General features: G+C 36.9%; 1 protein-coding gene across 4 annotated transcripts in view; it reads left to right on the top strand.

Moving 5' to 3' along the window:
* tbc1d4 (TBC1 domain family, member 4) overlaps positions 1 to 25,013 on the top strand; it is a 343,760-nt gene that overhangs the window by 12,938 nt on the left and 305,809 nt on the right. The window contains exons 6-23 of one of the 4 annotated variants that reach the window (XM_087803677.1): positions 633 to 737; positions 808 to 940; positions 1,001 to 1,092; positions 1,161 to 1,271; positions 1,351 to 1,473; positions 2,739 to 2,798; positions 5,102 to 5,313; positions 5,504 to 5,653; positions 9,182 to 9,333; positions 10,572 to 10,778; positions 11,123 to 11,284; positions 11,374 to 11,532; positions 12,565 to 12,665; positions 12,737 to 12,880; positions 14,724 to 14,883; positions 14,963 to 15,132; positions 16,922 to 17,098; positions 18,015 to 18,282. In XM_087803677.1, the coding sequence (XP_087659803.1) occupies positions 633 to 737; positions 808 to 940; positions 1,001 to 1,092; positions 1,161 to 1,271; positions 1,351 to 1,473; positions 2,739 to 2,798; positions 5,102 to 5,313; positions 5,504 to 5,653; positions 9,182 to 9,333; positions 10,572 to 10,778; positions 11,123 to 11,284; positions 11,374 to 11,532; positions 12,565 to 12,665; positions 12,737 to 12,880; positions 14,724 to 14,883; positions 14,963 to 15,132; positions 16,922 to 17,098; positions 18,015 to 18,245 (2,649 nt within the window). In that variant the 3' untranslated portion in view covers positions 18,246 to 18,282. Of the gene's footprint in view, positions 1 to 632; positions 738 to 807; positions 941 to 1,000; positions 1,093 to 1,160; positions 1,272 to 1,350; positions 1,474 to 2,738; positions 2,799 to 5,101; positions 5,314 to 5,503; positions 5,654 to 9,181; positions 9,334 to 10,571; positions 10,779 to 11,122; positions 11,285 to 11,373; positions 11,533 to 12,564; positions 12,666 to 12,736; positions 12,881 to 14,723; positions 14,884 to 14,962; positions 15,133 to 16,921; positions 17,099 to 18,014; positions 20,757 to 25,013 lie in introns of those variants that run through there. The other 3 variants (XM_087803678.1, XM_087803676.1, XM_087803679.1) reach the window with 3 other exon arrangements.

The following is a 25,013-nucleotide window of genomic DNA, read 5'->3' as shown; positions in this document are numbered from 1 at the left end:
AATATCATTAAATATAATTCTACTTGATGGCGATGAGCTAAATTATGAGCTAGATTTCCTGGAAAATTATTAGAATATTAGCAGTAACTCCTTTGTGGATGTAAAAAAAACAAAAAACAAATATCTATATTAATCTGATTTTCTAAACCTGTCTTGACCTTGGAAAAGTAGGACTACTTCTGGCCGTCCTGAAATTTAAAAAAAAATCAAGTATAAATGTTTCATTGTCAATAGTTTGTATCTTTAAGTACATAGTTTTTAAAAATAAAACTTTTTCAATAAATCAAACAACCTGTAAATTCAATTTAGTTTCAAGTTTTCCAATCTTATCAAGGCCATTATTTTCCGTCCCTCCTTATTTTTAGCTTGAGGACCTCTCACACCATATACACTTTGGTATCAGACCTTTTCAGGAGACTACACTCAATCCGTACGAACACACAACAACTTTTTTTCCCCTCAGCAATTAGATATTATCTACTAGATATTATATATATATATCTGCACTGTGTCAATAGTTAAACTTAATTTTTACTTGCGTTAACACCTTTTTTTTATGTATACTGTTGCACAATTGTACCTAAAATTCCTAATTCTAATAATAATAATCATTCTTTTTTTTAATTCAACAGGGCATCAAGCAAACGGATCACTTCGGGTTCATCTGTCGGGACCAGACCGAGTCCGGTTCCAATCAGTACGCGTGCTTCGTGTTCCAGTGTGCCAGCGAATCTCTAGTGAGTCCCACAAACCTCCTGGAATCCTGGAGTCGCCGCTGAACTGTCGAGTATTCCCGTTGTGGTTCAGGTGGACGAGGTCATGCTGACCCTGAAGCAGGCGTTCAGCACGGCGGCAGCCCTGCAGAGCAACAAGACCCTGGTCCAGCTGTGTGAACTCTGCCCCATGCATGACCTGCACAAGCTCTGCGAGCGGATCGAAGGTACAGCAATGCTAACGCTCCTCGTGAACCTCAGCTCAAGATCGCCATCTTTTTGCACAGGACTCTACCCTCCGAGAGCGAAGGTAGCCATCCAGAAGTTCCTCTGCCAGCTGGCCGATCACGAGCGGGCTGAGATCTTCGAGAGGATCCAGGTGAGGCAGGAGTCTTAATAACGTATTAAAAGCTTCTCCGGTCGTTCAATGACTGTTTTTCTCCTCAGAAACACAAGCCCACTTCTGAGCAAGAGGAGAACGAGTTGGTGATTTTCCAGCTCCGACATTTGTGCGAAGCTAAACAAAAGACTCACCTGCACATCGGCGAGAGCAACCAGGTGGAAAATCGGGATTACGATGAATGATTTAATCTCCATCAGAACTGATGAAGTGACTGTTTATCTCTCTGGTGGACAGAATGCGGCCAACAACTCTTCGTCGGCAGGAGACGTCTCCAGCGGCAGCCGCTTCAAGCTTGATATTCTGAGAAGCAAAGCTCGCAGCTCTCTCACCAACTCGCTGGAGAACATATTTGCCAGGGTGGGTCCTTTTTTCTCTGTGTCACTGGATCTATGTCACCGTCGTTCAGGGGATTTGGATTGACCCATATCTGTCAAAGAGAGCCGAGTTATTCCCGGATTTTTGACCCGCATTGTGTTTAGGGCTCAATATAATCTCGGTGTCGCCGAATATCATCGTTAAGACCTTTTAAAAATGTGTTGATCAATGTTATAATGTGGAAAATTAACAACCATAACTTTTTGATACACCTCAAAATACCTTTTTTACTTACGTATTTATGTTTAATTAACATGTTGCCAATCTGAAGCTGCTGTAGTTGTGATAGTAACCTCTTTTGAAAAAAGCCCCCACAAAAATATTCATAATCTTTTTTTTATTACTTATATGTAACTTCATTTTTAAAGATATAGTGTTGTTTAATTTCTTTCCCCCTTTTTTTTACATCTTTACTTTTTTTACTTTTACTTAATATAAAAACACAATTATTAAATATATATTTTTTGTAATAATACTATCGTTTTTATATAATAGAATCCTTTCATTTAGGTATTTTTCCTGAAATTGTTGAGCGTTATGACCCCGAAATAACATCTTAATAATAAAGTATCTTATCTAAATAAGAGTTATATATATTTTTGAAATGTTTTTATTCTTAATCTATAAATACATCAGGGGTTCCTGTGGATCCTCAAAATGTCTCAAAAGTCTTAATTTCCTGAATCCAAAAACAAGGCTTTTAGTTGCACTAAAATGTCTTAAAGTTAAAGTTTTTATAAAACTGAACATGTGACGAGTAAGATTTTACGTTGGTTTCAAATTTTAAAATACCATTATCAATTTTTTTTTATTTAAAGTGGTACGAGGCAACTTGAACAAACACTGGTGTATTTTGCGCAGAAAATCACAATAATGTTTCATGTTTAAAATAAATAATAATAAAATACATTTGTGTAGAACTGACCTTATTTAATAGATGTAGTGTTTTATTTATTTTTTAATTTGGGTTTATTGTCAAGTTACTCTTACGTTTACAACTAAAATAGCATTAAAAAGTCTTGAATTCAACATTCCTTCATCTTTAGGTACCCATTTATATGCTGTATTTTAAGATTACTTATGAATGATAATCTATGTATGTCCGTGGGTAAGTGTATTTGCCAGAGCAGTTTACATAGAGACGCATGAGATCGAAACATTAATTTCAGAATGACATTAAAAGTTAAGAAAAGGGAGCTTTTTACATCTATAAATACTCCGTTCTGATGCACTTTCTCTGTCACCAGGGTGCGAGCCGGATGCGTGGGCGTCTGGGAAGCATGGGAAGCATGAGCAGCTTCGAGAAAGTAAGTGTCCTTGAGCCTTCCAAGCTCGGCACCGGGGATTCTGGGAATGTTTCCGTTTTAGCAGAAGTGTTGTGTCTGCCCGAGGTGCTCCTCTCACATGTAGACCTGACGGTGGGCGGCGTTATTGTAACATGGTTGCATAATAAACCGACGGGTCAAACAGTCATAGCCCGAAGTCAGATTGCAAATCCACGGGGAGATGAGTCGCTGGCTGAACCGCTCGGCTTTGTCACGCTGGTGCAGAATGTGAAAGGATTGTGTGATGGACTTTCTCTGAACCAGCTACACTAAATTGTGTAACACATCATCCTTAAAAAAATATGTTTCTATAGTAAAACAAAAGTTATGTTCTGTCAGTATTATTTTTGGGATACATTGCGTGAGCAGCGTTGCCAGACAAGTTATAACGGTTACCAGTAAAAATTGTGGTAAATTTTGCATAGGTAGCTTTTATAAAAAAAAATAGCATTTAAACCATGTTCGATCCTTCTTACAACTATTTCTTCCGATCCTTTACAGCAGAAATAGAAAATAAAACTTGAAAATATTCATAATCTATCTTTTTATTTCCTCATATGTCACTTAATTTTTGAAGATATACTCTTGTTTAATTTCAGTTTTTACATATTTATTTTTAAAATGTTTACTTAATATGAAAACACAGTTACTAAAAAAAACGTCTATGTATTTTCTTTGTAATAATATAATAGTTTTCTTGTCTCCTAAAAATCCTATTATTTAAGTATTTAATTTTCCCCTTAAATTATTTAGTGACAAGCGGAGATTTAATCAATAAATAAGTACAAATAGATGTATGAAATAGAATTAGTTACTATACTATTTCGGTTGATTCCACTTGCTAATCAGAGGTTCTAATGTTAATGTAAAAAATGAGTTTTGTTGTCCTTTTTTCCTTGATGTATTATATTTTGTAAACATAATTGTTTTGTTTCTTACTTTCACTAATTATAAACAAAAACGCTTCAACTTAATAATATGCCAGCTCTTGTAAACAAAAGCGTTCCTACTCAGATATCCTTAAAACTCAGATGGTTTGGAATTAAAAATCAACTCTAATTCAAATGTTTTACGTTATAAAAACATTTTCAACATCAATTATGTAGCTAATCCAACGTTAGCATCAATGCTAATGTAACACAATCTACTCTATCAATCTAATCTATCAAAAGATACAATTAAAAAATATATATTTAATTTAGAACATAAATAGTTGTGAATGAATATCATAAAACAATTTATGTACAAAAATCTAACATTTATTTCAACAATGTGTAGCTAATTAAATGTTCGCATCAATGCTAAAGTAACACATATATGTAATAACAGTATTGTCAAAATTATTTGGTTTATAAAAAGGTTAATAAAATAATATATTTATGTTTTTTTTTTAAACATATTTAAGTAATGAATATAAAAAAACTTTGTGTTCAAAAATAAATTGCCATTTACTGTAACAATATATAGCTAATAAAATGTAGCAACAATGCTAATTTTGATATACAAAAGATAAATCAAAATCATATGGTTTGGAATTAAAAATCAAAAAATCAACTCGATTTCAAAGTTTTTAATTATTTATATAACTTTTTATACTTAACGTCGAACATATTTATGTTACTGTTGTCTGTGGCCAGGTTTTCGACCCCTGTGCTAGAGGCTACTGTACAAAAGATATATGAGGGTTCTGGTTTTAGACCTTAAGAAGATTAACCATTAAGAAGATGATTTGACATTTCAAATCATAGATTCCAGATTCACGATTAAAGAGTTAAACCTCAGATACGGTCAAGCGTTAAAGCTTGTTTAGTTCTGCTCTGAAGCGACCGCTGCGTGTTGTTTGCTCCACGATAACACCAGCAAGTGGTCACCTGGGGAATCCAACCCGGATGCCCACTCTTAGCAAAAGCAGGAAATCCAAATCAGGATGTCCAGCGCGCCAGATTTGCTGAGGCAGGCCTGCTTTTTTTGTGCTGGCGGAGTCAAAAACGCGCTTCACGAAAAACATCAGTCGTTTCAAGACAAGGAGGGAGTTTAGATTTATCCACGTGTCGCGTCTACTGCGAACGTATCCAATAACGCTGGACGTTTTTGAGTCACGAGACCTTCCTCATTAGAATACAATGAGTCTGAACTGAGGTCCAGAGAGTAGGATTTGTGTTTCTTAAGGGGTGAGTGGAGATTTATAGTCATTTTAAAACAAGATATGCTTTTGTCTTTTTTTTCGACTTTTGTTCCTTTCTCAAACCTATTTTTGTTTTGACCGGTGCTCCTTCCTCTGACAGCAGGACGAGGAGTCGCCGGGACATTCCCCCCCGGGCTCGCCCCCCGCTTTCCCCGACGACGACGACCCGGAGGCCGGGCAGCACTTCCGCAGGCGAGCGCACACCTTCAGCCACCTCCCCGTGAAGAAGCGCATCTCCTTCGACGGCCCGACGGCGAAGCACGCTCCCCTGTACCGGCAGCAGTCCGTCAACGCCGAGCTCCTGCAGAGCGGGTAACATCTCCCTCCATCCATCCATCCATCACCCTCACTGCTAGTTGGTAGTGGATGTTTTTCTAGAAGGTCTCAACGCTAACATCACAATTTGAACCTTAATCTCCCTTTTTTTCTCCAGATTTGTTTTTGACTTCCTCACTTTTTTGTAGCTTCTGATCTTGTGTTTGTTTTTGCGGGCACTGAGCAGCCCGGTGGCCACGTCGAGAACGCGCAGTGTTTCGGAGAGCCAAACCTTCAGCCTCCCCTCCTCCTTCTCCACCCCTACTTTCCTGAAAAGCTTTTATCAGGGCTCCCTGGGCTCTCTGGGCTCCCTGGCAGACAGTGGAAGCCTCAAGAGGTGAGAGGTGGTCCGAGCAGCCAAAACCCCCCCCCTCCCAGGGCCTACTTCTGGACTTCTTGATAAACCGGGTCCAGAAAAGAAAGGGAGGGAGGGATGGATGGAGTTCTGATGGCAGAAGGCCTCACACCCTTGGCTGTGACAAACAATTTAACACCCAGCTTCCCCCCCCCCCGCCCACCTTGGGTACCTTTCTGAATATTTCCATGTTTATTATTCCGTAATTGGGAAACACTGGAAGTAGAAGGGAGTGCTGACGCATGCAAAGCTTCATCGCATGGCTCACTCACCAAATATATGACTGAGTTTTACTAATACTCTTGTTTTTAATAGTGCGTCCCTTGACTATCAGTGTACTGTAGCAGGGGTTCCCAAACTCCACTATGGAAAAGACCCCCCAAAAACATCACTGGCCCATGCCGAGGGACCCCCTTTTCAACACACTATATCTTCTTTTTTTTTAAACAGACTGTATTTCCTTACTAATATGAATGTTTAAACATGATTTAGTTAAAGTGACAACATTAAAATTGTAGGGTGTTGGGGTTGTTTTCAGAGAAATTAGTTCCTTTTTAAAGTTAGAGGCAAAAATGTAAGTTCATTTTAATGTAGAGATGGGATCTCGGGTGTCTTCGTCTATATTTTTGTCCACAAAGACACACTTAAAAACATCCAGTTGCTCATCTATAACGTCCATCTTGTATTGAAGCCTCAGGAATTGTTTATAAAAGACATAAATTACGTCTATTTTTTAAGTTATTTTGTAGCAGAAGTTCCACTTCTCTCAGCTGCTGCCTGAAGTCTTTCTTCATTTTAGCGCATTGCAAGCAGGCCTAGTAGTGTAAAAGTACTCTAAATACAAGCTTATAATGGTTTTATATTTTTGGAACCATTCCTAATTTCGACGCTATTATGCAAGATGGACGTTACCCATGAAGATATTTGGATGTTATTAAATGCATGAATTTGGAGGACGATAAAAACGAAGACAAGGGAGCGTCGTTTGCTACGTTAAAATTGACTTGCATTTTTGTCTACTACTCTAAAAAGGAACAGATTACTCTGAAAATAATCCCCAACCCTACACCTTTAAGCGTAAGACATTATTATCAAATGTGTTTTTCAGAGTTGTGCTATACTATTAAATGGCTTCCCCAAAAATGTCTTCAGAACAGGAAAGAATCAGTTTACTAACTAGCTTTAAGCTACTTGTTAACGGGTGCAAACACAGACTGATTTATAAATAGTATCATTAATTATTAACCTCACTGGGTGGCGCTATCTGCTTCAAAGTGATTGGAGTTTTCCAGTGATAACTGTAACACAGTGTATCATGATACAGTGTCTTGATTTTTAAATGCCACTAGATGGCACTCTAAGTAAATGATGACAGGTTTCATTGAATTAGTAGATTACAGCCAAATATTATAAAACAGAGAGAAATCTATGTATGGGAAAGAATTTGGGAAAGAACGATACGATATATTGATATATATTGCGATATATTGCGATACTGTAGAGACAAGGATATATTGCAGAAATGACACTGATTGATGAAGTCGTAACTGCATTGATTTGTTTTGAAACACAATAAGTACCAAATGCCATGAATATTTGCATGTAAATGAAAATAGGTTAACAAAAACTAAAATAACTATGATAAAATAAAATATGATTTTAGCCAAAAAAAAACCGATACGGTGCTGTTGAACATCGATACAGGACAGTGAAAATACCCTTGAGATGTTTTTAGTAGTTTTTCTCCCATCCCTAGCAGAGAGTGCCATCTAGTGGCCTATCAAAATTAAAACAGTGTATCATGATACAGTGTCTTCTTTACACAGCTGTTTAATGAGAACTCTTTGACACATTCATTTTATTTCAGTTTTATTAAAATAGTTACTAAAGCCAAAGAGTATATTGTAGTAATAATAATTAATTTCTGCAGCTTAATGAAAAAATATAACTGTTTTCAAATGACCCATAAACATAAAATGAGGTATTTAGAAGATCAAATCATTCAGTCATTATTTACTGCGCATCAAGACACATGTGGTGTCAGCAAACAGGCTGTGTACTATTGTCTTGGCAAACTTTGAATAAACTATATAAATGTATGTACTTTAGAAGACATGTAGTTGAAAACAAATATTACAGAATTTAGTTTATAAAATAAATGAACATTTTCAACAATAATATGTATCCAATCAAATGTTAGCATCAATGCTAATGTAACATGATCTACAAAAGATCAATAAATAAATATAGATTTACTTTAGAACATAATTACTTGTAAATGACTATGATTTTATAAATGTAATAAAATATTTACACATGTAAAAATAAGACCTTTACTGCAACAATGTGTAGCACATTAAATGTTAGCATCAATGCTAAAGTAACACATGTATGTAATAACAGTATTGTCAAAAAAAATGTTGGTTCATACAAAAGATGAGTAAAACATATTTTTATCTATGTATTTTTTTTAGAATATTAATTTTTTGTAAATAAATATCATAAAACATTGTGTTCAAAAATAAATGATCATTTACTGTAACAATATGTAGCTAATCAAAGGTAGCAACAATGCTAATGTAAAGCAATCTAGAAAAGATGAATAAAAAAAGATATATTTACTTAAAAAAATTAATTAATTAGTTGTAAATGAATAAAGTAAATTAACATTTACTGCAACAATGTGAAGATAATGAAATGTTAGCATCAATGCTAAAGTAACACATAAATAGACGTATATATTAACAGTATTGTCAAAAATATTTTTGTTTATGCATTTTAAAAACATATTAAGTTGTAAATGAATATCATAAAACACTATGTCAAAAAGAAACAACATTTACTATAACAATCAAACGTAGCAACAATCCTAATACAAAACATTTATGTTTTAACAGCATTCTCAAAAAATATTGTTGTATGTACCCACAATTTAAAGTTGGTACATTTTGTAAAATATAGTCAGCATTTTTATGTTCACAAAGAGTGTGTTTTATCGTGTTTATCATGTTAAATGTAGCTCTGTGGAGGAACTGAGAGCGGCTCGTTCTTGATTGGCAGCTTGTAAAGGTTGATCTTTCCATTATGAATGAGCTGCTGGTGTTAAATGTCTTCCTGGAGCGACTACGTCAGAACAGCTTCACAATGTATGAAACATTTACAAGCTTTTATGCTTAAATCTTACTTTATAGTTAGAAAAAAATTGTACTATTTAAAGCGATATATTTATGAGCATCAATAGTGCCTCAAAATGCATTGATGTTTTATTTTTCCTTTTCTTCTTAATGATGTTGTTTTTTGAATGATCTCTTGGCTTTTAATTGAGCTTCATTAACACTGAATGTAAACGGCCGTCTTTTCTGTTTCTCATCAACTTGACCTGATGGTGATGTATCCATGTGAACGGATGACGTGATGTGTGTGTTGTGTGTGTGTGTTGTGTGTGTGTGTGTGTGAGTCTTTGCCTGGCGGTGAAACAAGACACCTCACTCATCCTCTCTCCTCCCGCAGTAATGGCGAAGGCAGGAAAAGGACGTTGTCCGTGTGCAGCAGCGACTCCTTGAACGTGGGTCCGCCCTCGACCCCCCGCAGGGTCTCCTGGAGACAGAAGATCTTCTTGCGAGTGGCGTCGCCCATGAACAAACCGTCCATGCAGCAGCCAGGTGTGGTGACCTGAGCAGACAACATGATACGTGCACAAACATTGAAGAAAATATGAACTAGGAAACAGATAAATACTTGTAAATTAATTTATTCAAAAGTGTTTTTGAGCTGTGAGTAGCTTACCTCTCTAACTTAATTATTTTTTCAGACTTACTGTAAAATTGTTTGTATAAAAGAAGTTGACTTTAATTTAACAATTTACTAAAAATGTTACAAAATCTTCTACATTATTTTATTCAGTTCTAGTAATGATGATGTCTATCCTACAGATTAACATTGTAAATAATTTAAATAGTTTGTAAATAGAGTAGTGATGCTTTCATTTACAAAAATGATGAATACTTTTCATCATGTGTGGAAAAAGAAGCACCATGAAGGCAACCATAGAGAAATGTATTGAGCAATATCTTTGACGAATATAAAAGGAAATAGTTTAAAAAGGTTTAGAAAATAGTTTAGAAAACTAAAACTCAACGATAAAGAGGGAATCGCCATCGTTCAATATTGTTGAAACAATAAACCTTTACAGCATATATAAAAATATATCCTTATTTTTATTTATTTTAAGTTGCATCTTTATACATTCAATAAGTTAAAAACAAGACTTTCGCTTTAAAAACCAGGGGTGATCCATTGAATTTCCTCAGCAGCCAAATATCAATGATAAACTGAGTCAAATTAACAAACGGATTATGGAAAATCATAAGAAAACTACGTCATGATGAAGTTTCATGAAACAGTGTCATGTTGTTTAGAGGTCAGTAGGTGGCGCCATCAGTTTAAAAATGATGTGATGTTTCATTAGAACAGTTGTTCAAAACAAAGGAAAATGGTGCAGAGACCGCCATCTAGTGGACTCTGACAATAATGACACTGTTTCATGAAGCTTCATCAGACCATCACTACGAAAATGTACACAAAAGACATGCATTTTTAGTTCCAACTGATAACATTGATTATCTGTTTCACCTTTTGAACGGTTTAAAGTTTAAAGGACTCAACATGCATTTTTTCCTTAAAAGTTAAGATATTCTTTAATAAATAGAATTAGCCCTTACAATTTTTATTAACTAAAACCAGACAAAAGTTTTCATGGATAACTTGCTGTTCTTTAGTCCATTGAAACCATGTGCCATGAATTACACTAGTAAAAACAAAGTGCAGTTTGATACCAAAAACGCCACTAAAACAAAGCATAATCGAAGAGCAAGATAATAAGCAACACTGTTGCTTCCAGATGACTCCAGGGAGCTGCTGCCTCTCTCCCCTCATGCTTTGACGTCCACTCTCAACGCCCTGGGACACCTGCTGCCCCACACCAGTGACCACCCTGCAGGGGAGAGGCCGAAGAAAACCGGGGCCGACTACCGGACCCTCTGGAAAACCGCCATCCGCCAGCAGATTCTACTGCTTCGCATGGAGAAGGAAAACCAGAGATTGGAGGGTGAGTCTCAGAGAACCAAATGTAAAAAATGTGCATTAATAAAACAAAAACTGACATCCGGAACAAATGTTTCTCCCTGTTGTTGTGACTACTTTGCTGCTGTGTGAAAAAACATTTGATAGAAGGTAAGGATTCCTCAAAAACAAAGGGAGCGGTGTTGCATGGATTCATCCATCTTTCAACTTTTCTGTGCATGTTTCAGGTTCATATTTGGTTCTTGTGTGATGGTGTCGCCATAACTGTGGTGTTTAGATGAAGATGTTTCCTTTATTTCTCCTGTAAAAAACTGCGGGTGTCGGGAGATAACATTGAATTACTGCAACTTAACCGACCGTTTCCGGCAGCGAGTCGCGACGAGCTCCACATTCGAAAGATGAAGCTGAACTACGAGGATGTGGGTCAGGACTCCAAAGACGTGCAGGGCTTGTGGGAGAGGAAGCTGTCGGCCCCGGGCAGAACCACGGTCCTGCAGGACAAGGACGGGTTGCACCGAGCGCTCTGCCAAGGCGAGTCTGATCTCTGAAACTTTTCTGTGCGTCATTCAGATGTTGTTGTTGTTTTTTTTTGTTGTAACTGAGACCCGTTCTTCCATCAGGTGTTCCTAAAGGCAGGCGAGGAGAAGTCTGGCTGCTTTTCTCCCATCAGCACCGGCTGCGTCACAGAGTGCCAAAGCGTCAGCAGGCACCAGACACCCACTACCAAGACCTGCTCAAGCAGTTGACGGCCCAGCAGCACGCCATTCTGGTGGATCTAGGTGAGCTTTTTCACTTCATTTATTGAAGATCTGATCACCGAACCAACGTTTTCTGCACATGTATCGTTCATTATGGAAGCTTTACCTGCACATTGTAAGTTTTATGACAAGAATTGACTTCTGATGCAGAAAATTAGATCAGGATCATGCCTTAGGATTCCAGATAAGAATAGAGTTCACTGAGAGGGGATGAGATACAATTTAGAGTGGGCATTATTTTAGAAATTGAGTCTTCAAGGTGATTTTATTTAATTGAGAAAGGCTATTTAGAAATTTTGCAAGTGGGTTTGAAACCAATATGACTTCCTTATTTACAAAGACATTAGTCATTTCAATTTTGACAAATAAACCTTCTAAGTAAGCACAGAGTGTGTTGTTATTCAGTTAAAATGTCATAACAACTTTATTTTAAATTTTTATTTATTTAATTCAAACTCTTATTTTGCTTTCACAGCAATGTTGATAAACATTCAGGCATTAAAATCAGAATCAGAAACTTTTTTTCCAGTAAAATGTAACTAATCCTGGGAAGAAAAAAACACAAACAGTCATTTATAAAATTCAAAATCAACTTGATTTTGCAATAGTAATATGTCTGCTGTAGGATCGTGCATATTATTTAATAAAGTTGTATTTCTTGTGTTCAATCACGTTAATCAATTAATTATAATAATAATATATTATTATATATAATAAAAATAATATATATTTATATATATGTTCGCATTAACGTGATTAATAATATTTTATTACATTTATATTTTAGGTTTTCCTCTTTATTATATACTTTTATAACCACTATCTAATTCTTGCTCTGTTTAAGTGGAAGGGACAGTAACATATTTCGCCAGGCGGGGGTGCTAAAGACAAAAAATGCAAAGACTAATCTAAATAACACCCACCATAACTCATATGTTGAGATCCAATTTTCAACAAGGGATTTTTAAAAACATATTTAACACTTAAATTCATCTAGGAAACGAGATGTTGAATAAAAAAACGATTAAAAAATACAATACATGTGTCGTCCAGGTCGAACCTTCCCCACCCACCAGTACTTCTCAGCCCAGCTGGGTGCCGGACAACTGTCGCTCTATAACCTCCTGAAGGCTTATTCGCTGCTGGACACTGAGGTGCCTCCTGTTGTTGCTCTTGATCCCACTTAAAAACACACATAAGTATTCACCCGAGTCGCTCCGAGCAGGTGGGCTACTGCCAGGGAATCAGCTTCGTGGCCGGAGTGCTGCTGCTGCACATGAGCGAGGAGCAGGCGTTCGACATGCTGAAGTTCCTCATGTACGACCTTGGAATCAGACGCCAGTACAAGCCTGACATGGTCTCGCTGCAGGTCAGTAGTTGTTGAAGATGAACATTTATATGGTGTCATGAAGGAGGAGCAGGGTGACAGCAGCTACTGCTATGAGCTCGTGCCTTTGTCTTTCTTTCCAAGAAAAACTACCTCGTCTGTATCTGGGAATAAATCTTCATCACAAAAAATAAACGTTTTAAAAAGCAAATAAAGATTCATGTAAATCTTGAATACAAAAACTGGGACATGTTAGCTCAGGGTCAAGGTGACCCGAAGGACATCCCTGGCTTCTAGAAATACATATGCAGTGTAGGAGGTTGTTCACCTTGACCCAGAGACAACACAAGGGATACCTCAAACACATTTGTTGCAGGGCCTTCGTCTCAGCTTGACCCAGAAACAACACAAGGGATACCTCAAACACACTTGTTTCCGGGCCTTCTTGTCACCTTGACCCATTTGCCTTACAAGGGATACCACAAACACATCTGTTGCCGGGCCTTCAGGTCACCTTGACCCAGAAACAACACAAGGGATACCACAAAGACATTTGTTGCCGGGCTTTTGTGTCACCCTGACCCAGAAACAACACAAGGGATACCACAAACACATCTGTTGCCGGCTTTTGTGTCACCTTGACCCTGAAATAACACAAGGGATACCACAAACACATCTGTTGCCGGCTTTTGTGTCACCTTGACCCTGAAATAACACAAGGGATACCACAAACACATCTGTTGCCGGGCCTTTGTCTCACCTTGACCCAGAAACGACACAAGGGATACCACAAACACATCTGTTGCCAGGCCTTTGTGTCACCTTGACCCTGAGATAAGACATTGATATTGATCTCTTGGTGAGCTACTGATAAACCTCATTGAAACCATTGACTAAAATTTTCAAATAAATTAATCTTATTCTCGGCCATTTTGGAAATTATTTATAGATTCTTGTGTCTCAAAATGAAAAAAAAAAAATATTGTTTAAGTGCAAAATGACACTTTCTCCACACAGAGTAATTGATCCTTCAAAACGTTTACGGATCCAGGTGGTCTTCACTCTTGTGTCGAGAATCGGAAGAAAAAAAACTTTAAAAAATATGTAATTTTAATTATTGGAAATCTATGTAAATGTATTGCTAATTTAAAAAAAAAGACAGAATGAAATAGAATGAATGAAATAAAATAAAAAGATTAAATATAGGCGCTGCAGAATAGCTTAGTTCTGTTTTTATTTTTCTTATTTAGTGTGTTTCTTCTTTTATTCTGTACTGACACCAAAAAAAATCCCATGTTGTGTTTAAAAAGTATCCGATTCTGATAATAAAATCAAATCAATGACTCGTATGTTATTGGGTCATATATCAAATATTAAAATAAATTATATAAATTAAATAACTTCATGATCTGATACCAGACAGGATGTTCTGGTTCAAACTGAGGCTTTTTTCTACTTCATTCTTTGTCTGGTTCTCCTCACAACAAGTGCATGAAAGGCTTCACTGTGTGTGTTTTTTTTCGTGAGGACCTCCACACGTTCGTAGCTCCTCCTCTCTTCTAAACCACACCTGAGCTCTGTGGTTGACCAGTAAAAACAATCAGCAGGTGTGCTAATGTTTAACCTGCATCAGGTCGCTGTTGCGACACCAGTCTATGTAGGTCAGCAGGACGGTGAGCAGGAGACACGACGAGGTAGAACCAGCGGCAGGAACTCGACTTCTGCTTCTCTTTCCTGCCTGATCAACACTTCTTTACGTGACTCAGCTCGGTGCCTGTCTGAGCGCGTTTGAAAAAAAAATACACGTCTTCCTAAGATTCCTGACTTACCTGTTCTCTGGTGAGTGTTTGAACCGTGTGTGTGTGTGTGTGTGTGTGTGTCTCAGATTCAGATGTACCAGCTCTCCAGGCTGCTGCACGACTACCACCGCGACCTGTACAACCACTTCGAGGAGCACGAGATCTGCCCGAGTCTGTACGCCGCCCCCTGGTTCCTCACCCTGTTCGCCTCACAGTTCCCCCTCGGCTTCGTGTCCCGCATCTTTGGTACAAAACTCTCGTCATGGTCTCGCACAATCCTGTGTGTCTCAACTGTGTTTCTTCTTCTTCTCTCTCTCTCCTGAAGACTTCTTATTCCTGCAGGGGACCGAAGTGATCTTTAAAGTGGCCCTCTGCTTGCTGAGCTGCCATGAGGGGGAGATAGTGGAGTGTGACAGCTTTGAGAGCATCGTGGATTACCTCAAAATAACACTTCCTGCTCTCACACACGCACAGATGGAGCAGACCATTGCAAAGGTATACAAACCTTGGGAAACTGGTGCCTTTAACACTTTGCATTTTAAATTTAAAAATCAGTAAAATACATTATTTATAGACATTGGAATTATGTAAAACACATATGACCCTATTCTATTATTCTATTATTATCAACTATTTATTGTCTTTTTGTATGGAAAGAAATCATCTTAGCCACCCCACTACAGACAAGATTGAAACTTAATTTATTTTATTTAAAAGAAAAAAAGTTTTGGTTAGATGAACTCGGTAAGTATATGTTTGTTAAATTCTTATATTTAAAATATACAAATAAAAAAATGTTATGGGGTCAATTTCACTTTAGGTTTCATCTTTACCACCCCACTACTGATAAGATTCACAACATTTGAAAAATAAAGACTAATTTATGTATAACTTTAATTATATATATTTTCAAACGAACACAGAAAGAATATGATTGTTAGGTTCTAACCTTTTAAATATAGAAATAAATGGGTTACGGGGTGGTCAATTTTTACCTCAGAATTGATCTTTACCACCACGTTACAGACAAGATTCAGACTAAAGTTTAATTTAGAAATACATGTCAAATAAACTCAGAAAAGTTTGTTAGATCATAATCTTTAAAATGTAGAAAGCGTTGTAGGGTGGTCAATTTCACCTCAGAAATATTTTACCACCCCACTACGGACAAGATGCACAACAGACTTAATTTATATATAACTATATTTATATATACATCTTGTCAAAAAACTTATAAAGAATATGTTTGTTAGGTTCTAACCTTTTAAATTTAGGAATAAATGGTTTACAGGGTGTTCAATTTCACCTCAGAATTCATCTTTATCACCACACTACAGTTTCAGACTGAAGCTTAATTTAGAAATAATATATATAAAATATGTATATCTTTGTAAAAATGGTAAATAAACTATTTTTATACAAAGAAAGTGTTTTTCACCTATGAAATATTTTTTACCACCACAATACGGACAAGATGCGCAACATTTGACAGACAAATACCTAATTTATGTACAAATCTACGTAGATAAATAAATGTGTTCTTCTCAAATGAACCCAGAAAGAATACTTTAGATTCTAATCTTTAAAATGTGGAAAAGAGTGCGGTTACAGGGTGGTAAATTTCACCTCCAAAGTAATCTTTAACACCCCACTACTGATAAGATGCACAACATTAGAGACATAAAGACTGAATATATATATTATGTATATATATATATATATATATATATATTATAAATATGAGATTATTTTTTCCTTGTCAAATGAACCCAAAAAGAAATATGTTTGTTAGATAGTAATCTTCAATTCATTTCACATCAGAATTCGTCTTTACCACCACGCTACAGACAAAATACACAACGTTTGAGATGAAAAAGGATTAAATGTTACTTAAATATGTATACAAATGAACTTTTCCTTGTAAAATTAACTTAGAAAATGTGTCATAATCCAATCTTTTTAAAGGTTTTACGGGTTGGTCAAGTTCACTTCCGATCTACAAGGAAGAAGCTACATTAGCAAGTACAGCAATCATTGTTGTATTCCCTCCACTTTAAACTTCATTCAAGACAAATAGAATAATTATCTTTATTATTTTCTTACTAATTATTTAAATACAAAAATATATAATAAAACAAATTGAATTATGATTATGAATGAAAGACTTTTACTAAAGCAAAACATCATCATAAGGGTTGAATGTGATGCATGACACATCAGTTAATGCACTTAATTTCTGAGTCTGGTTGTCACTAAGTTCTTGCTTTGTCAATGTTCTTTCCAGGTCGTGGAGATGGACATCTCCAAGCAGCTGCATACGTACGAGGTGGAGTATCACGTCCTGCAGGACGAGATGGTGGAAACTGCTCCGCTGCCCGACGACTCGGAGCGACTGGACAAACTAGAGAAGACCAACGCTCAGTTGAAGAAGCAGAACATGGACCTGCTGGAGAAACTGCAGGTGAGTGTTGAGTCGACAGGATCTCAGGGTAAAAATAATGTAATAAATGTACGATTTAAGCACTTGTATTGAGAAGAAAAGTGCTCGATATTAATGTTCATGTCTTAAAGTAAAAATCAATCAACTCAAAATTTGTAATTTTCCACTTATTAGTACTTATACGTTTTATCAAATATAACTATAGCTCTGTTCATAAACCAAATTTAAAATAAATTGTAAATCCTGCTTTATTTTGTTACTGTTTAAATACAACAAATAAGTAATACATTTCTATTCATTTTTCTTTTCTGAAAAAATGCTGATTTATTACTATTTTAGCTCAATTTTAAATCATCAATATGCTTAATAATATTCATATTATTTTGGACATACAGTTTGAAAGATGTAAATTGATTGTTGTAATTCAGAGCATAACCGAAATAGTTAATTATTATTATAATTATAAATCTAAAATAAAATTATAAATCTAAAATTTTCTCAGACAGTCAACTCATTTGGGTCTTGCTTACTAAAATGAAAAACGCACCAGAAAGTTACAACAACTCTTGAAAAAAAAAAGTCAAATGTTTGCTGATGTATTATAAATTATTATTTGATCCATTTAAAAAAAAAGTTTAAAAAGGTCAAATGTTTTTCACTGCCTGTAGAGGGCAGTGTCGCTCAACTTTAGTTGTACAGTAAACGGGAGACAAAGGGGTTGAAGGCAAAAATGTTTGACTGTAAAGATGTTGACACAATCTCTGCTTTTTGATGAAATAATAATATGATAGTTTTCAGTTTATTTTAGCTTGTATTAACCAGAATGGGTAAATCTAAACTTCAAGTGGTTCAAAAGGACTTCATTATTATGCAGTAGAAGTTCGGTGCCGGCGCTCCCGAGTCTCTGCTAAGGTGCGATTTCTTGTGTGTCCCTCAGGCCGCCCGGCAGAAGATCCAAACGCTGGAGACCAACATGGAGAGCCTCCTTTCTCGGGAGAGCAAAATGAAGCACGTGATTCGCTCCCTGGAGCAGGAGAAGGCCGGCTACCAGAAGACCATCGAACGCATGCGCTCGTGCGTCCCCGCCGACGCTCTGACAGATGTGGAGATGACCCAGATCAAAACAGGGCCCAACGGGAAAGCCAAAACGGCAGCCAAGAAGCCCTGATGGTGACCAGGGGAGCCACTCTGGAACCGCTGCTGCAGTGACAGAAGGAAAAAAAAAAACATGTTGTGCAAAGTTTGTCCGCCAGAACTTTTGTCAGCGGATTACTTTGTGGTTGGAGGGCACTTCCAGCCGCGGCAGACAGTCGGGAGGTGAGACCCACACACCTCCTTTTTTTTAAAAAAATCTTTTGATAATGACACGTTTTGTATATGAAGCCCGAGTGCTGCCTCTCTCCTCGAATCACCACGAGCACTGCCTTGATGTAGTATTAACATCCTAGAACACGGTCATTTGATAACCCGGCGGGGATCATGGTAACAGCCATTTGGAAGGAGGACCAAACCTGAAGTCTGAACAAATGCAACAAAATTCATCCTGAAGAAGTTTTAAGTTTAGACAGTTGGGCCTCGGTTGAGGAGCATTTTAGACACTTGTCACCCAAAGAAATAATCACCAAAGAACCCCAAAAATATACAGCTGAGCCGCGTTTGTCGTGGCCTACAACCAAACACTTGAATTGTTTCTGTGTATTCTGGTGCCAATGATAGTTGGTCCTGATGCCACAGATTCCTTTTTTCTTTTTCTGATCAGTTCAAACATCTGCTCGCATTCTTTAACAACTCTTTTAGAACCCAAAGTTAAACACAAATAAACGCCAGGATTCTTATTCTAAGGTGCTATAAAGTGAGGAACCACTGAATTTATTCTTAATAGTTTTATTACTATTTAGCTCCTTGTTTTTGTTCTGATATTTGAAAGCCATAATTCACTTTTATCGTTGTTCAAAAAGAGGTTATTTGAAACGATTATGACCAGATTATGTTATTTGGGGTGATGTTCCAGATCTGAGGATTCTGTGTGTTGTGCGAGCGTGTTTTGCTACCCTCCACCTGCTGCCACAAAGAAAACATTAACATTATTTGAAACACTATAAAAAGGTCTCTAGTTTTTATTGATTATTTAAATGTAAGGCAATACTACTGGGTTAAAAAATACAACAATGAGAAAATAAATGAGCAGCTTGCCAGAGTCACTTTCGACTAAAATAATAGCTAAATTAAAAGTGGACATAAAATAATGTAGTCATAAAAAAGGAAATTTCTGGAAAAACAAAAACAAAAAGTACCTAAAATATATATTAAAACACCAGATAATGGTGTTGTTTTGCAAGTATCATGATTTATCGCCAAGATTAAAACTACTCCGAAATCGCAGACCTCTGCCAAGCCGCTCATTTTCTCTCGATCTATTATTATTTATGACCCACAATATTAATTTTTTAGCATTTGAAATAAAGTTAATAGCAATTAGCTCTATAGGTCAAAAGCTGGCAGTAGTGTTTCGGAACTTGTGCGATAAGAGGAAGGAAAACTTTTTTTCCCCCGATTGCATAGTGCAGCTTACTTTGCTCAAAGTAACAAATCCTTCAAAACGTTTGTGTATCCAGATGGTAATCTGTACTGAAAACTGAGTGTCTTCTGGTCAGGATAGTAAAATTTCACAAAATGTGTGAATGATATTTTTTGCAAACTGTCAAATTCAAAAAGGACAATCGCATAACCTCCTTGTCGGCATCCAATAGTGAAACTATTACCAATTTAGTTGAGATCTTGTTACCGTCCGTCTTAAACAACCACCGTCTCAGGCTGATAATGCAGCGTACAGTTGCCTTTTTGTTCACTTGACACTTCTGTGAATGTATTTTCTCCTCCGAAGAGTCACCCGTCAGCATCATGTTAGTAAAAAAAAAAGGAGGAAGTGTTTCTTCCAAACAGGATGTGAGGTCGTCTGACTTCTCAACTTCCTGTGTGACTGACCGCGATGTCGCCTCGCTCTGTGTCGCAACGCAGTAGTTGACACGAAGCTGCAGGAGGGTGTGAACGTACACATGCTGCTGCTCCGACAGCTGCAGGAAGTTGTTTCTTACAGTAGTTCGTGATCCGAGCGACAGCGCTCCTCATATCTGCAGTAAAACCCGATGTATGTGCAGCGGCGCCACGGAAGGGAAACGAATGACTCTTTACTTGAGTAGCTCTCTGCTTATTATTATTATTATGGACACCAGCCTCGATTTGTACACTGAACTTAGCGGTGAAAATCCGAGTTCAATTTACTTGAGTGTCCCTGGCTCGGCCCGCGACCTTGTTTACTCCCACCTCCGTGTCTGAGTCACCTATTTCAGGTCTGATTGAGAGCCCGACCGGGGCTTTCATCGCATCAAAAAACCCAAGGCGACGTGTTTTTTTTGCTCAACATGTCTGACTGGCTTCCTCTCCCTGCGGTGCCACGAACTCTCATTCTGAATCAAGGGTTTCAGTGGCTTTTGTCTGATTTAACTTTTCAAAGTCGAAACCAAATGTTTCAACTCAAGTTTTGATTGTCAAATTACCTTCTTTTTTTTTTCTTTTGCTTCGTTTTGATTATATGCAGTATTTTGCTGCACACGTGAACCAAAGCAGTTGGTTTTGATAAATGATGAATAACTGAATAAAAAAAAAACTGAACACAACTTAATAAAGTGATGTGTTGTTGATTCTGTTTTTCTACATATCCATTACTTTTAATATACTAAACAAATATTGCCGAGAAATACACCTCACATTTAGAATGTTGTGTGTTGTGTATGTTGGTCTAAAGTTTTTTATGTCCTCCAATATGTTACAAAATTTAAAAATCTAAGAATATTTATGTAACTTAATCCAATTCTACATATTTTTTTTAGATTATAACACAATTTAAAAATAAACAATTCCATATGGAACTTGACAATTTTTATATATGTACTGTATATGTTTTTCTCACAGTTTAAAGTTTTATGTTGGTCTAAAGTTTTGCAAATGTGAAAGTATTTAAGCCATTTGGACGTTAAATGTCTCATACTTTGAAAATACACAATTCCTTATCTAACTAAAATCTTTAACAGTTCTTAGCAGTTCAAAGGTTGTGTACATGTAGTTTTTTCAAATGCAAAAGTATTAATGCTTTTCTATCTCTAGATTTTTTAAAATTTTAAATGCACATTATAACTCAATCCTCATTCAAATCATTCATTACATCTGCTGCTTATTTAGAAGTTTGCATTATTACTTGTATTTTACAAATGCGAAAATCTCTCTCTCTCACCCTGTACTCAAAAAAGATAACACTTTGTGCAAATACCAAATTCTTGATGTGTTTGTTGCAGAATACGAAATATTAATTGAAACCTAAAACGGCTTCACAGTTAGAAGGATATGAATGAAGGTTTTGCAAATGTGAAAGAATGTCTGTCATTCTATCTTTAAATATGTAACACAATGTGTAAATACAAAATACTTGGATACAAAAGGTTGAATATAGGGTTTGCGTTTTGCAAACGTGAAAACACATCTCCAAATTGGTCTTTTAATATCTTACACAATTTGTAAATGTCTTCACGTCTTCAAGTAAGTCGATTCAAACGTTTTTTGTTAGATAAGCCTCTCAGTTGTTGTGTGTTGTGCATAGATTTGGCAAATATGAAAGTATATATCTCCCACTTTGTACTCAAAATGATAAATTATCAGGCAAATGTGTTGCATACATCTTTTATTCATTTATCGTAGATTTAATAAATTGATATTGCCCAGAGCAGCCTCAGAGTTAGAAGCTTGAAATATCTGCCACTCCATCCTCCACTATTTAGATTTATTTTTGTAAATACAAATGTATATTCGAATTAAATTATCCAAATATGTTACTTAATTTCGGATCGGTATCTTTATTTTGACACCTTTATTTCAGTATCATGATTTGCAAATGTGAATCTTGTTCTCTTTGTTTTTTTCCTGTTACAATAATGAATATTGCTCCAGGCTGCAACAGCCTCATGGTATACATGAAAGTCAATATTCAGGTGTATTTGTAACTCAATCCTTAAATGTTAGCCTGATTTGCAGATTCTCTTTTTACCCATTTGACTTTGAATATTTGAATCAGAGAGCGACTCCCGGCAGCAGAGCCCTGGCTTTGATAGATAGCAGCTTTGAGAGCGAGGATTGTTTTCCTGGGAGGGTCTTGCCCAGAAAGGACTGTTGAACGTGGCATCAGCAGCAACCAGGCCTGGAGCTCATCATGGAGAAGACACAGGGATGACAGCCATCCAGGAGCCTATCACACACTAAACAAAAGAGGCCACATTCCTTGTGTATTCCCACACGAGAGCACATCCTGCAGCGGGGGAAGAGCGGGACACTGGGAGTCCACTGGGGATCGGCCGAGAACGACACTTCCTCTGCCCGAGGTCTTCTAAACTCTGCTTTTGTTTTTTTCTCCCCCAGTTGTGCTCCTCGTCGCCTCACGCCCGACTTCTCACTCGCCTCGTGTCCCATTGGAATTATGGGCCTTGGTCTGATATCATTAAGCGATCGTTGCTACATTGAACCAGAGGCCAAAACCACTAAATTTGATACAAGGAAGCTTGTCTCGTGGTACTTCAATTTAAAGAAGAATTTCAAAATTTAACTTCTTGATATTTGAGTCAAACCAAATTAATCCATTTAAGTGAGCAGCAAATCATCACTGTGGGAAATCTGGCTAAGGCAAGGCTTTCCAAACTTTTTCCAGAGATTGCCAAAATTTGGAAACAGTAGAAGCAGTCATAGCAAGAGTTATCTCATTCTGAATTTTTAAATTAAACTTCATCTTTATTCTTTTTGACACAAAATGCGTTTTTTAACGCACAGGAAAAATTTGTTTAAGGAATTACGTACAAATTCATACATGAAATAAAATAAAGTGCACGGACAAAAATGGCCATTTTTTTTTACTGGAATAATGTGATTGAGTGAAGTGTATAGCGTCGTCATTATCATTATCACATAATACAATAAAACCAGGTGGAGGTTTAAAACAACACAACATAGTGAGGTTTTATTAATTTTAACCCAACTAGACTGGGCCCTTGGGGACCTGAGTTTGACAAAAAGCACTTAAAAAGGGGTCCCAATCTCAATTTCTCAGCTCAATTGGACAATTATATACAAAACTCTGTAACGGGGAGAATCCAACTCCCATCAAATTCATTTAATTTCACTTAAGTCTTACTGTTAATGGAGGTCCCTTTATAATTGTCGCCATCCATAGTTTCTGTTAGCTTAGCTAAATCACTGACACAGGGTATGAACATTAGTCTACTTCCATTCCATACATCCCACGGGCCACGTAAAATGACTTGGCCGGCCGAATTTGGCCCCCGGGCCAGTTTGACACATCTGAGCTGTGTCTCAAATCACATACTTGCACACTTAAACTTAGTATTATTAGTGCATGAGTGCGTCTCTATTCTTAGTATGCGAAATGTAGTGCGCCATGCACACTAAATTGGCGTACGAAAATGCCTACAAAGCGGAGTATGAATCGAAGGACACTTTCTACCCTAAACTGCCGTCATCTTAGTGACGTTGACAGCCGGAAGTTATTGTCATTGTATATATATACAGTATATATATATATATATATATATAAACATAAATACTTAAATATATGTTGGACCTCTATTGTACTCAACAGTACTGTATATGTCTGTTCGCACAAAACTGTCTTTTAATAAAGATATTTACATTAGAAAATGCGTTTAAGCCCCGCCCACTGAAAACACTTGTGCTGTGTCTCAAATCGCATACTAATCTTAGTATGCTAGAAGTTAGTATGCATCAGTTTAGTATGCATACTAACTAGTACGCAAATTCTCCGCAGATAGTATGTCTCAAATCAAACCCTGAAGCTACACACTAACCGGAAATCACATGACAGCTTCTTCTTCTACTCCTATTTAACGATGTTTCAAGCAGCTGTTTGAACGCTATCGCCGACACCTGCTGGCAGCACATATTGCAACTTTGGAAAAAGAAATAAAGAAAAAATATGAGAATCTAAATAATCGCGAGATATTTAAGCTGGTATCAGCAGCGAAGACGTGTTTATCCTCCTACTGCTGCTGAAAATACACATTTAAGTATATGCATATATATGCATTTATATATGACGTAACTTACGTTTAAAACGTCACTAAAATGGCGGCTGTTTAGTATGGTTAGTGTCCATCGAACCATGCTAGTTTTGTGGGCGTGTTAGTATGCCAATTTAGTATGCATCGCGCACTAAATTTCGCATACTAAGAATTGAGACACACTAACGTACTAAAAATACTAACTTTTAGTACGCTAGTATGCGATTTGAGACACAGCATTGGTTTTGGTCAAGCTCAAGTCTCGTTTCCCATAACCACGCCCACTCTGCTGTGATTGGTCAAACATTGAGGCTGGTCGGCGTAGCGTCATCAAACCAGGAAGTCTCCGCCTCCAACAGACATGTATACAGACAGAAGCAGAACGTTCTTGTTACGTCACCATAGGCTCCAGTCTCGTAACTTCTCGTTCTGCGAGACTTCACGCAGGGAAGAACTTTATAGAGTAATATCTTTAAAACGGAGCATCATCATGATGAAGGACTTACTGCATCTTGGAGAGGAAGACTTCAGATTTACAACATGTGAGTAAATGAGTTGTGTTTTCACATTAGTTGCCCTTTAAGCCAAAAGAAAGACTTGATGTTAACGAGAATAAAGTAAGAAGTTTTGTCATGTTGTTTAGAGGTCAGTAGGTGGCGCCATCAGTTTAAAAATGATGTGATGTTATATCAGAACAGTTGTTCAAAAAAAAGAAAAAAACAGTGCAGAGTCCGCCATCTAGTGGACCCTGACATTAATGACACTGCTTCATGAAGCTTCATCAGACCATCAGTACAAGA

This window comes from Callionymus lyra, chromosome 12 (genome assembly GCF_982586985.1).
Source record: "Callionymus lyra chromosome 12, fCalLyr1.hap1.1, whole genome shotgun sequence".
Classification (NCBI taxonomy): Eukaryota; Metazoa; Chordata; class Actinopteri; order Syngnathiformes; family Callionymidae; genus Callionymus; species Callionymus lyra.
Note: the sequence above shows the minus strand (reverse complement) of the source record. Positions and strands in the feature narration are given on the sequence as shown.